The sequence below is a fragment of the Myotis nattereri genome (assembly GCF_964212035.1).
Source record: "Myotis nattereri genome assembly, chromosome: 1".
NCBI lineage: Eukaryota > Metazoa > Chordata > Mammalia > Chiroptera > Vespertilionidae > Myotis > Myotis nattereri.
The window spans coordinates 219,255,689-219,269,105 of NC_138075.1; the positions used below are offsets into that span (position 1 = coordinate 219,255,689).

The 13,417-nt window shown below is 41.0% G+C and overlaps 1 protein-coding gene across 4 annotated transcripts in view; it reads left to right on the forward strand.

Annotated features, from left to right (window-relative positions):
• The window catches only part of KCNIP4 (potassium voltage-gated channel interacting protein 4), a 954,817-nt gene that overhangs the window by 198,933 nt on the left and 742,467 nt on the right, over positions 1-13,417 (forward strand). The window contains exon 1 of one of the 4 annotated variants that reach the window (XM_081083175.1): positions 1,961-2,171. The exons of the other annotated variants lie outside the window; for them this stretch is intronic. Within the exon in view, the coding sequence (XP_080939301.1) occupies positions 2,084-2,171 (88 nt within the window). The 5' untranslated portion in view covers positions 1,961-2,083. Of the gene's footprint in view, positions 1-1,960; positions 2,172-13,417 lie in introns of those variants that run through there. 4 annotated transcript variants of the gene reach the window in all.

Here is a 13,417-nt window from a genome sequence, read left to right on the forward strand (position 1 = left end):
CCATCCCTTATGGCAAATGCATGAGAGCAAGAATTTCAAGAAGTATGTTGCTAACCTGTGTGTATGGGTCTATTTGTAGCTCAGACACTTTCAACGAAAGTCCTGAAAATTTCTGGAGAGCATGCTTCATGATTTCATTTAAATAATTATTCCACAGAGTCTGGTGGGAATAGGAAGGGTTATAGAAGACAAGGAGTTACTGTTAAATCTGTTTAATTCTAGGATTTTAAGAGCGCTTCTTTCTTTATTGTAAAAGAACACCATTTCATGCATGGTATTGTTGGGAAATATTAGTTCCAACTAGAATTGTCACAACTGTTAAGAAAAAAAAAAAAGAGCCTGTCTAGATATTTAAAAGCTGGAGGATATATATCCATATGTACTAAATCTCTTTAATATTTACATTTATACAAAACAAGCAAAAAACAAAATAAACAGACCAAATCCCTGGAGTATAAATTAGAATGAAGAGAAATCCTGTAGCCTGCCCAAGGATTTAAGAATGAAAAGAAAAAACAAAACCCAGACAAAACCCCTTCGCCTTTACCTAAGGCAAGCCTATAGCCCTCTGGCTTTCAAAGCGACTGCCTACCGCAGTAACATTGCCTTTTAATAGAAAAGTACTTGGTGAAAATTGGAGACTCTCCCAATGGTGCCCACTAATAAAATCAGTCCATTAGGCCCTGGCCAGTGTTGCTTACTTGGTTGGGCGTTGCCCCATGCACCAGGAGGTGGCTGGTTTGATTCCTGGTCAGGGAACACGCCTGGGTTCCAGGCTCGATCCCCAATAGGGGGCGTGCAGGAGGCAGCCGTTCCATGTTTTTTTCTCCCTTCTTCTCTCTGTAAAATTAATAAAAACATATGTTTTTAAAAAGTTCATTGGGCCCTAGCCAGTTTTGCTCAGTGGATAGAGAGACGGCCTGCAGACTGAGGGGTCCAGGGTTTGATTCCGGTCAAGGGCATATGCCCGGGTTAGGGGCTCAGTCCCCAATAGGGGGCGTGCAGGAGGCAGCCGATCAATGATTCTCATCATTGACGTTTCTATCTCTCTCTTCCTCTCCCTGCCTCTCTGACATCAATAAAAAATATATTTCAAAAAACCAAAGAAAGTCCATTGGCAGGGAGCTAGCAAGTTGCAATTTGCCTTTTAGAAATATGAAGTAACTGAGGAAGGCTCTCCTCTGAGGCTAACGCAGCAAATTAGTTTCGGAGCTCAGTCACCTGGAGGCGAAGCATAGGGGCTTAAAAGTGCTGGTTTCCAGGCTACTGTATTTTAAAGCATATAACGACTTTGTTTTCTGATTTCCAAATACCTGAGCCTGGACAGTGCAGAAAGCAGCTGATTTTCCACCTCTGTGCCCCTGAAGTGGAGGGTATTTCTCTGTGACTGAACAGCTTCTCCTCGATGGGGAGGTAAACCTTCTACTCTGCTTTTTAGAGTTCGGGTCAGCGCCTCCAGGGAGCCGTCCCACCAATTAGGCTTTCTGAATCTGATTAACACTGTGGCAGGGAACTGTCTGGTGTCTGACCTTGAGCAGCATGCTTCCCTACTTGCCTTTTATTTTTGGAAACATTTTTGCACAGCCTGGGACCCTCAGACTCACCCCGCAGCGGGCTGGATTGCATTAGCAGGCTCCTTTGATGAGTATCCGAAGGGTTGCAGCCCCAGTGACCTGTCATCTGTCCCCTCCCTGGCTTCCATGCTGATTCATTGATGAGCTGGCATCCATGCCCCGCCTCCCTCGGAGTGGTCGGTGAGGTTGTGATCGCTCCAGGAGGGGGGATGCTGAGCTGAGCCTCCCTAGGTCCCTACAAGTGTGAAGGGCAGCCTGTCTGTGCCACAGAAGAACTTGGGGACCATTCTGAGAAGCAGCCTTTCCTCACCACCCCGTTCCTCTTCTGCCTGTCTCGGCTCCTCTAGCTTTTTACAGGAATTTCCGATTGAGGCACTAACAGCTAATTCCACAGGAGTTGTGAGGCAGCCTGTGACACAAACTGAGACAGAAGTTTCCCCTCAGAGGCTGTCTCTTTTTTATTGGCAAAGACTTCTGGCTCTCCTCAGAGGAATACCTTGTTGCTTAAGATGAGTGGCTGTAGAAAACGGTGTAAACGTGAAATATTGAAATTTGCCCAGTACCTCCTCAGACTATTAACAGGTTCTCTTCATACAGGTAATGACTTTTTTATTTTTCTTCAATCGAGACCGGGAGAGCGTGATAACGAAGTTGAAATGGAATAGGAAAGGCTCGCTGTGTTTCTGTGTTGTGTTTATTCTGAACGTTGTCAATAACATACAGTTTGTGGGTGTTTGCTGAGATGCACGTTGCTAGCGATGTGTGCAGTGCAGCTTTCACTGAGGGTCGATCTGGATTCTGTGGATGTATTTTTCATGTTTCTGACAGGGTTGCCTTGCCGTTGAATGTGCCTCAGTCTAAGCAGGCAGTGTCTTCAGTGTGGAAGGAAATTTTTTTAAAAATGATTGATTGTGTGAGGGGTTTTTCCCCTCTCTCCTGCTTGCTGCAGTTTACTGGGAAAACACATAGCTGTGTTTAGAGATTCTGCAGGTATTTAGCAATTCTGCAGGTACTTAGAAATTCTCAAATTCTTTGATCACTCTAATCCATAGGTTATTTCTAGGATTTGGTCATACAGCAGGGCAGTGAGAGAGTGGAGGACGTTTCTCTTGGGTCTGCAAAATGTGAAAGCAGCTGAAGAGTAAATTGTCCATGAGAGAGGTTTGATATTTGTTTCATTGCAGGGGATTTCAGTGTTTAAAAATTTGCATGGTTGAAACAGAAACTCTTATCTAAATCTAAGTTTTTATAGCAAGGAAATATTTTTAAGATGTCCCCAAATCATGAGCCTACACTGATGGGCACCAGTTTTGGTGCCCATGAAATTTGTAGGCAATGCCTCATTAACATAGTGACAGGTGGGGCCAAAACTACTTGGAATCTGTTACAGAAATAGATATATTTCAGAGACCACCAAACTTCTGACAGGCAAAGCTTGGCTAATATATTGCATTTTGATTTGATTCTCCCCATGAAGAACTATTGTATGTTTTCAACTTATATCTGTTTTCTTTAAGTCATGAGGAAGAAGAGTTTGTAACAAAACCTATACACTGTCAGGCAAGGCAAATGAGAGCAACATTTTCTCTAGGAAATATACTCTCTGGTTAATAACAGAATTGCATATCTGATTATACTGACAACCTGAGCAGGAAAAACAATTTTGAGACAGTGACTGTGAAAATCAAATGATTCCTGAGAGCATTATTAAGTATTAATAGCTATAAAAGGGTTGTTATCAGATGTGAATCTTTAAGCAGTGCAAATTGAGGTGCTTTTTGATGCTTTTGGAGTAATCATTGAGAGTCTTTATCTGACTTTTGTCAACTTGGAGCTCAGGTGTATTTTTTGAATTGTAAATGTCTTTACATTTCTATTGTATAAACTTCCGTCCGTGTGACTCTGCTCTGTAGTATCAATGTGATCAATAACACCCATGTGCTATTTGCTTTGAGTATTCAGTTCAGGGCGGTGTGCCATTCGTGACATCATGTTTCACTGGATGATACTCCATATGTGACCTTTTATCTCACCATAAAATTAGAGAAATATTTTATAAAGAAAGCTGTCCATGAGGTTTCCATGGCTGTCTGCGTTTTGCTCTTTGATCAGGCAAGTTAAGGTTCTACCTGTGTCTGATTAGATTTAGGTGCAGGGCTGTGCCTCTCTTGCTCAGTCTGTGTACAGTTTTTTTTTAACTCCCCACTTAAAATAATTTTATGAAGAGAGTAAATGGTTGTGAAGTCGTAGACCATAAGTATCGAATCCAAAGTAAAGTGGTTGTCAAGTGACTGGATGGTTATATAGAATATGAAGTTTATAGAAAGCAATATTGTAAGGCTTATAGAATGCATATTTAAAAGTCAATAAAAATGGGATTCCTTCTCTTCTTTTTGAGCTGCAGTAGGAAAAATATAAGAACTCTGAGAAGTAAAACAGGCAGATTATAATAAAGTAGTAAGATTAATTTTTGACCTGGGAAATGTGATTACAGCAACTTGTGTTTTGTGAAAATGCTTTTCAGCTCAGTCTCTAATGCCAAATGTTGTAAAAATCCAGCCAGAATCTTTACAACTTCTCAAAATGCAACTTACAAAAGCCAATTTATGTATTTACTAGAAGCAGTGATAATATGCACTGTTCATATTGCAAAATCTAATGTAAAATTCATTAGGGCACTTTCAAGTCCCTTAGCTAGTAATTAATGAAGAAGTAGGAAGCAGAGTTGAATTAGTTGTAAAAATTTGCTTTAAGGTTGGATATGCAGGCAGTTGCTAACTGTATCCTGAACAAATGTCTTGTAATGATCATAAATTTAAAGCAATACGAATATGCCTTGAATAATTTTATTTTTCATTTTATGAAGAAGCCCTTTATCCTCACTTTTCCAATTCAAGATGTGATCTGAGGAAATAGTGATTTTGTTTTACATTGGAAAACAGGTTGATTCTGAAATGCATAATCTGTATTGTTGACAGTTGCCTTTCATTTCATACCAAAATGCCCATGCCTTTACATGAACATAGAAGATTTGAAGTGCAAAAAAATGTTTATTGACACAAAATCGGCTTTGATATGTCTTATTAGGGTTATCACAAGTTAGGGGAAAACAGTTTTCTGAGAGCTCGTCATATAACTTTTGGCAATAACTAGGATCACATATCAATCAGTAATTTAATTGGTGATTCCCCCCCCCAAATAATTTTTATGCTAGAGAGTGATAATTCAATGGTAAAGATTTGTCCAGATAAAATAAGATACTTTTATTTTACCAGAAACATTTTACATACGAGTACCATGGCAAATCACTTTTCAAAGAGTGGGTTTTACAAACACATATATTTGCTGTATTTATCATGAAAATATGAGCATTGTTAAGACCCTTTGTTATAAATAATGCAATTCAGAAGTCCATTTGCAAATATAAGTTAACTAGAAGCCTGGTGCATGGATTCGTGCACCGGTGAGGTCCCTCGGCCTGGCCTGCAGGGATTGGGCTGAAACCAGCTCTCCGACATCCCCTGAGGGTTCCCAGATTGCGAGAGGGTGGTTGTTGGGTAACACACCCCAGAATCGGGTTCCCTCCTCTCTGGTTCTGGGTGCACCACCCGAGAACCACAGCTGCCAAGTCATCGCAGCTCGGCAGCTCCTGAGTTGAGGGTCTGCCCCCTGGTGGTCAGTACACGTCATAGTTACTGGCCGGTGGGCCGGTGGGCTGGTGTGCCAGTCACTTAGGCTTTTATATAGAGAGATGGCTATCATGTTCAGTGTAGTGAGGTGCAGTACAGGAATCAGTTATCTCAATATGAGACCTGCAGTTCCGTGTGCCATATTATACTCAGTTCTAGATGGGGTTCCTGGTAACCAGTATGTTCTTGTACATTTAAATAAGTGGAGATAATCTATGAGGAGTGTAGTATGATGCTAGTAATATGAAACTTATTCTGTTGATGGGCAGTTTGTGTACCTTCAGAACCCACAGAATGTTTTATCATTTAAAAGCTGACCCATGAGGATGAATAATATTACAGAAATCAAATTTGGACTTCCTTCTTTATGTGTGAAATTTAGTAATGGAATGTTTTGTGGTACTTACTTGGAGGTTGTTTGGACATTTATCAGTTCTCTATGTATAATTTTCTTGAAAAATCAACAACTGAACACATTTTCCTGTTGGCAAGTGTTCCCAAAACGCACTTCTGAGGTGGATACAGCCTGGAGCTCTGTTTCCGGCTTCAAGACTGCTATCTTCAGGTGTGGTGAAGTTTAACTCCCTGTCTCAGTGAACAAAAGCAATTTAATCAAAATATTAAGTTGCTGCTTAACTAGTGGGCTAAACTATTTCACATTTAAAGTAATTATACTATTAAAAGCATGTGGTAAGCGTTCATCATTTCATTTAGTAGAGAACTTCAGATTAAAAGAGAGCATGAGAGCATTTGTTTCACACATTTGCATTGAGTGGTTTGTTCTGTGGATCAAGATAGTCACAAAAGGAATGGTACAAATAATTAGATATCTTCATGTTGCATTTTTAAATTTTATATATATATATATATATATATATATATATATATATATTTGTTGATTAAAAGATTTTAAATTGAATTTTAGAGAGAGAGAGGAAGACAGAGAATCATTGATGTGAGAGCAAAACATGGGTCAGCTGCCTCCTGCACGCCCCCTATCATGGATAGAGCCTGCAACCCAGGCATGTGCCCTGACAAGGAATTGGACTGGCAACCTTTCAGTGCATGGTTGACATTTAACCAACTGAACCACACCATCCCAAGCATATTTCCCGGACCTGGAATGGAACCAGAGACCTCCTGGTGCATGCACACTCACCGCTGAGCTACACAGGCCAGGGCTGGTTTGAATTTTTAAGTGTGAAGAGAAAATAGTAACCCTCAGCAAAATCAGGTAACTAAGAAGGCCTGTCTCTAGTCACATGTAGCTTCCTTTCTGTTCCCTTCTTTCCCTTCCAGGTTACCAGTCACAGGATCATGTTGGCAGGCCCCTCTAACCTCCTCTTCTGTCTCCCCTCTATGCCACATTTGAACACAGGACAGATGCATCTCAGGAAAAGGGTGTTTGTGAAGGCCTCACATAATTAAAAATTCACAAAACTCAAGTTTAACCCAGGCAAAAGATGACAGGTGTTTCTGTTTCCTAGTTCATATGGCCCTGACATGCAATAGTTGAATAAGCAGTTAATATTCCCTTGGCATATCAGCTCTGAAATCATGCTAGTCCTGATCAATTTTTAAAAATTATTCATATATTGCTGATAAAGTGAAATTAGATTTCTTATGGCACTATGTAAAATTCGCATTATTGAAATGCACATAAAATGCCACCATTTATTAGTATACTCAGTCTTGTGCTTCTTCTACTGAAACCTGCCCTCAGGTAAGAAGAAAGCAAAGAAGGTTGATGTCCTGTATACTTAATTACCAAAGAATATATGTCGTTGCATGCTTTTCCCCCAGCAGAGTTTACATTTTAAACTTTATCATAGGAATTATTTTGTCTTTTATTAACGAGTTTAACGTTTCTATTAAGAGTAAAGGTATATTTTGAGGGACTCAACATTTTGCCTAATAATCTCAAGGTCTGCCAATTGCTGTGAAATTAGGTTTAAGGGTTCCTGAGTTTAATGGACAAAACACCTATCCATGCTAATTATGAGTTGCCTACACTTCAGAAGGAAATTTGCATGTTAGTAGCCTCATATTTTATATTCTTTGCCCCATAAGTGGTATATTAGATAAATTTGTAGGGCTTAAATACCTCTTCCAGAGAGAAGCCTAGGTTGTTTTTTGTTTGTTTTGTTGTTGTTGTTGTTTTTATCATTGTGTGAACTTCCAAGTAGTAAGTCACCTGATCTCACAGTCTTTGACATATTTAACTCTTAAAACTCATTTGTAAGCTGATTGACCAAATTACTCAATATATTACATGTAGTCTGAAGGGAAGGGCTAATATTAAGAGAAGGAGCTGCTTTGCCCCTATGGGTTAAAATAATTTGAGCTTTCTTTCTGAAAATGTCAGCAATTATACTTCAGTGCTTCATTTACATATTTGAAGAAGAAATATTCAAGTTTCACAATACAGGGCAAAGAGTGAGGCTATTATAGATTGACTGTGATATGTATTAGTTATATTCCTGACAGGAAAGAGAGCTCACACTCAGGAAAATAACGTAATTAAGGGGCCATGCATGTGGTCAGGGCTTAAGGAAATTAACAGGAGGCATGTGTACTCTGAAGCTAGTAAGAGCAGACCCCTGGAGGAGCAGGGGGTGGAACCCTTTGTGAATCCTGGAGAGGAAAACTCTATGCAGGGTGCTGATTTAATCCAGGGACATGCCCAAAGCATGGATACCTGATTGGAAGGGAGCTCAGGAAAAAAAAAAAATGCTGTCTTACCTTCCTCCTACCCTCAGAGATTTTGCTAGTTTGCCTATTGGCTGACTCCATTCTTTCTAACCAGTGGGAAAACTACTCTAAATATTAGTAGTAATAGTTATGGCAGTAATATTCTCATGGCTATATTATATTATATTATATTATATTATATTAATTATACTAGAGGCCTGGTGCACAAAAATTTGTGCACTTGGGGGATCCCTCAGCCTGGCCTGTGCCCTCTTGCAGTCTGGGACCCCTCCAGGGATGTCAACCTGCTGGCTTAGGCCCGCTCCCTGAGGGATTGGGCCTAAGCTGGCAGTCAGACATCCCTCTGGCAGCCCAGGAGCCCTTGGGGGATCTCCACTTGCCAGCGGGGAGCAGGCCTAAGCTGCAGTCGGACATCTTTAGCGCTGCTGAGGAGGCGGGAGAGGCTTCTGCCGCCACCGCTGTGCTGGAAGCCGTCAGCCTGGCTTGTGGCTGAGCAGAGCTCCCCCTGTGGGAGTGCACTGACCCCCAGGGAGCAGCTCTTGCATTGACCATCTGCCCCCTGGTGGTTAGTGTGTGTCATAGTGACCAGTCATTCCCAATCTTTCTGCTGTTAGGGTCAATTTGCATATTACCCTTTTATTATATAGGATTATCCTATATAATAAAAGAAAATTGTCCCCTCGACTGGGAGTTCCACTGGAGTTCAATCACTCGCTATGATGTGTGCTGACCACCAGGGGGCAGTGTGGAACATGAAGGACATTTGCAACATGGAGCTGGCAGAAGGCGGCAGTGCAGCTGGCTCTGATGGGCCCTGACAAGAGCGAGACCATGGGCGGGATGGTGGAGCAGGTGAGTGGGCGGCGCCAGGCCAAGGAAGGTGTGAATAGGGGCCCAATTGCCCTACCAATCACCCACAGACGACCAGCGGCAGCAGCAGGAAGTGGGGCCACCTCCCAGCTCCCAGGCACTGAGGGAGCCAGGCAGATCCCAATGACTTAGGCAGAGGGGGGCGCACGGGAGCTCGGGGCTCCAGGTGCTGCCCAGGCCCAGAGGTAATCTGGGACCTGCCCTTACATGCCAGATGCTCACACTTCTATTGCCAGCCAGGCCTAGGGACTGCACCTGTGCACAAATTTCGTGCACCAGACCTGTAGAATTTATATAAGTAGTAATATTCTCATGGCCATATTTATGATTTTAGATTCATCCATAGCAATTACCACTGACCAGGATTTCTTCATTTAACATTACTAACATTTGTGACATAGGCTTCCTTCAAAAGATATGGAAAGTGGCATGAGGGAGCTAATCATATCCCTGGGTGATGTGTCAGGTTCTGGTCTGCACATTCCTTAAACTTTATGAATATAATAAACCTAAACCTTCAAACAAATTGACTCTGTTTTCTGAGTGGATTTCACTGTAATTAGCCTAATTAAATAATACATGAAGATGGGACATTTGTCCTATAGGAAGATGGTATTCCAACTGAGTATGATATGGTCATGACTTGTGCTTGCTGGGTATGATGATGGCTTTTCTTTGGTAAAGTATATTTCCTCTTCAAGCCCCTTTTGCCAGCGCTGGGATACATTTGTGGGTTGGGAGGGGAGGAGCTATAATCTGAAAAGCTTCTCTTCATTATAGAAGAAAGCAAAGTCCAACTGGCCATAATAGAAATCAGCATTGATATATTTTGTGCAGTATATGACAAACAGATTTGGTCTTATCAAGTACTGCAAAGTGTGGCTCCATGCTTGACACTGTCCATTTCTCCTCATGCTACTGCAGTCGATTCAGATTGTCTCAAGATGTTCCATATTTGAAATGAAAGTTCACTTTACTCCGTTAAATGCGTAGGACTCTGCGCCAGATCAACGTTCAATAATGGCTGAGGAGAGCCAGTCAGTCATTGTTTCAGGGAGGGTGAGTCAGAGAGAAAAACTGAATGGTGGCAGCGTGGGACGATGAGAACTTAGCCAAGTCTGGGTTGGAGGAGCCAACTCATGAAAAGCATTCCATCATTTGACAGCTTTCTTATGTGTCTCACATCTGGCTCTGTTTTGCTTCCTCTAATGTCTTTTCATCACCATCTTAATGACCATAACATAAGAAGATTACTTTAAAAACAAAAAGGGAATTTGAGAATGTGCTCAGGGAGAGCTGCTATCTCTGCTCAACCCCTAGTTATATTTCCAAGGGCAGCAGCCCACACAAATGGAGGCTGAGGAGCCTCCGGTCGGAAAGCCAACTCCCTCCCCAACCCTCCAACGGGGAAAATCATCCATCTGCTCTGAGCTGGGGCAACTCATCTGTGCAATGGGGATATTCCTACTCGTATTTCTAGTGCTGGCAGACATTCAACAAATGCTAACTTCTGTCATTATTACTGAGCTGGTATTTATAGGATGCTCTGTTTTTGTTATTATTCAAATGAAATCTTCTCCAAAAGTAATTGGAATCTAATCATTATGCTGCCTGGTACTGGGAATAAATAGAAAATAACCTATATAAAAGACTTCAATTTTAAACTCTTTTGTCATTTTATTGTTTTCAATAACTATCATTGCCTTTTATTCATTCAGCTAAGACTTATTAAGTGCTTTTAAGGGCTGAGCCCATGGTTTTGTGAAGCTATCCTTTCACTCTCCCCACCTGCCCCCACATTACTCTGTCAGCAGAGCAAATAAATGTGGAACAGTTAACTCACCAACATGTGCTAAGCTTTCCAAATGCAGAGCAGACCTGTCTCTTGTGTGTTTTTTTTGTCAAAGAGAGGCAAGGACCGTGGGTAACCTAGGTGAGACAATACACCTTTAAAATATGCTCCTTTGACAAAATTAGAGGGAGAGAAGCTGGAAAAGGGGGAGCCACAAGGGAAAGGTGAGGAAGCAGCTGGAAGAGAGGATCTGTGAGATTAATTTTAGGAGGGGGAAGTTTTGCTGAAAAGCTCAATTGCTCAGACTACCAGATTGCTGCAGAAACTATCAGCAAAGCCCTCCAGAAGGTTCTATTCCTTGTCCAGAGGAACACTTTTGTGGCTTGGTGAGTGATCAGGTAGTGAATGCTCCATGCTCAGATCCCATTTCCCCCTTGGACCTGTCTGCACCATCTGATGCTCATTGCTTCCCTCTTTTCTTTTTTTTGAGCACTCATAGTACGAGTTGTCTATCCCTTATTGTCCTGCATGTAATTACTCATCAACCCTGTGTTATTTCACAGATTCAGGTGTTAGAGTCCGATCTCAAATAGATCTGGATCTTACAAAGGACATAAAGAACATTTAATTCTCCAGCTCTACCCTAATGCAGTGTTTCCTGTATAGTAGCCGCACAAAACCTATAGATTTGCAGGAGGATATCATAAAAAGGAATCGGTTTCTTCCTTTATATAATTTAATGCATTCCTTTCTGAATCATGTTTTCAGACTGGGTCTTTCTCAGAATCCAACTGTGTCTTCTGTTTGACTCTGCAGTTCTCCCTCCTCAAACTCAGACTTGCTCTGACGAGCTGTGTGATGGCTTCAGTTCTCAACTCAAATATCATCTTAGCCAGTTCCTGACCATCCAATCCAAAATAGCCCCTCCCATAATGACTTTACTTTATATCACCTTTGGAACATATCTCTTACAGATGGGATAACCAAAATTGGGGCTCTATGAAAGTTAAAGAGGCAATCTTAATAATCACAGCAGGAATACAGGCATCAATCAAGACTATCCCAGACAAACAGACAGATGGTCACCCTCTCAGTAGAAAGTACCACTTTCTGAAATGATTTAGATTATTTTACAAGTGCCTATAACACTGGAGTGTAAACTCCTTATAAGGATCATGCTTATTTTCTCCATTATTGTAATCCAGTGCCTAGACCGTGCCTACTGCACACTTGGAATTATGACTTAGCTGCACACTGGTGCTTTTTAGCGGACAAGCCTACAGCATCTCCAGCCTCTGCTTCTCTATATGTCTTCCCAGTGTGCTTGGACTGTGGTTGTTTGCCTCTATCACTTCTGATCTTGGCCACGGCAGCTACTCATTCTAATCTCTGCTGTGGTTCTGCAGCTTTCTTATCTCTGCCCAGTTCTTCTTCCCGTAATAGAAACTGTTGTGGATAATCCAGAGCCCTGGAAGTCTGAGTTCTCTCGAATTGTACACAGAGAATTTTTTAAATAGGGGTAGCTTCTGTATACTGGCTCATTTGTTTCAAAAGTCATACATGCTACAGTTGATTTATGTATACATGTCTATGTATTTGTATTTTCACATTTTCTATCATTAACATATATGTGTATAATGATTGTATATTAATGTTTTAAAAATAACAGAATAGAAATGTATACATTCTTCCATTCTTTAACTATGGCAAATCTGTTCAGATCCCATTTCTTCCCCCTTGAACCTGTCTTCACCCTCTGATGTGCATTTCTTTTCTTTTTTTTTCTTTTTTTGAACACTCATTGTATGAGTTGTCAATTCCTTATTGTTCTGCATTTAATTACTCATCAATCCTGTATTATTTAACAGATTCAGGTGTAACAAAAATATAGCACCTTGGATATACCGCAGTTTTAGAAGAATTATCAAAAATACATACTATTTGAGTTTCAGTTGATCTGTTTTCCATCTGCATTTTTCCTTCTTCAGTTAGCTTATAACTTTGACTAAATTCTAAGTTCCCCTAGCTCAGGATCACTGCCTTTACAATGGGAAGATTTCCATCTTGCAGGATGACCAGGTTAGGATAAGGGTCTTAACGCCTATCAAATCAGTCATGTTCCTCTTTTATAATACATCATTTAGATACCTAGAGCCTGTGTTATTATGGGGTATACATAAAAGAATTTCCCAACCATCTTATAATCCCCTGAGCCAATCAAAAGTCAAAAGGCTTCAAAGAGCTATGAAGCCAGTTCTATAAAAGGCTTTTAGAACTTTAAAGATGAGTTTTATGCTCTGCCTACAAAGTTCCCTGGGGGAAACTATAGAGTCAACTTCTAGGCATGTACCCAAATACATGCAAATGTGCCTTCCAGCGATGCCCTCCTAGCCTATCTCCCAGTAAAAGCAAAGTCTGGGATCTCTGAAGGTTAAGAAGCTTGTTCAAACTCAAATAAGCTCAAGTTCACAACACAGTGGCAGTAACAAAGACAAAAGTATGTATATCATGGTACTTAGGTAAATAGTTGAGTTGGAATATATTATTGGGTCACAGATATATAAAATCTCAATGGACCATAAAACTCATTTGGTCTGAACTCTTTATTTTCTGAAGAGAATATTGGGGCCTGAGTTACTCAAGTGGTTTTATGAAGGTCCTGAGAGCTAGATCTGTTACTAGTTCATTACAGCACCATAGAAGCACAATGTTCTTACAAGCTTACATTGTGACAAGTGCCTATGCTGGTGGCTTGGGGTGATAGCAGTACCTGATCTTGG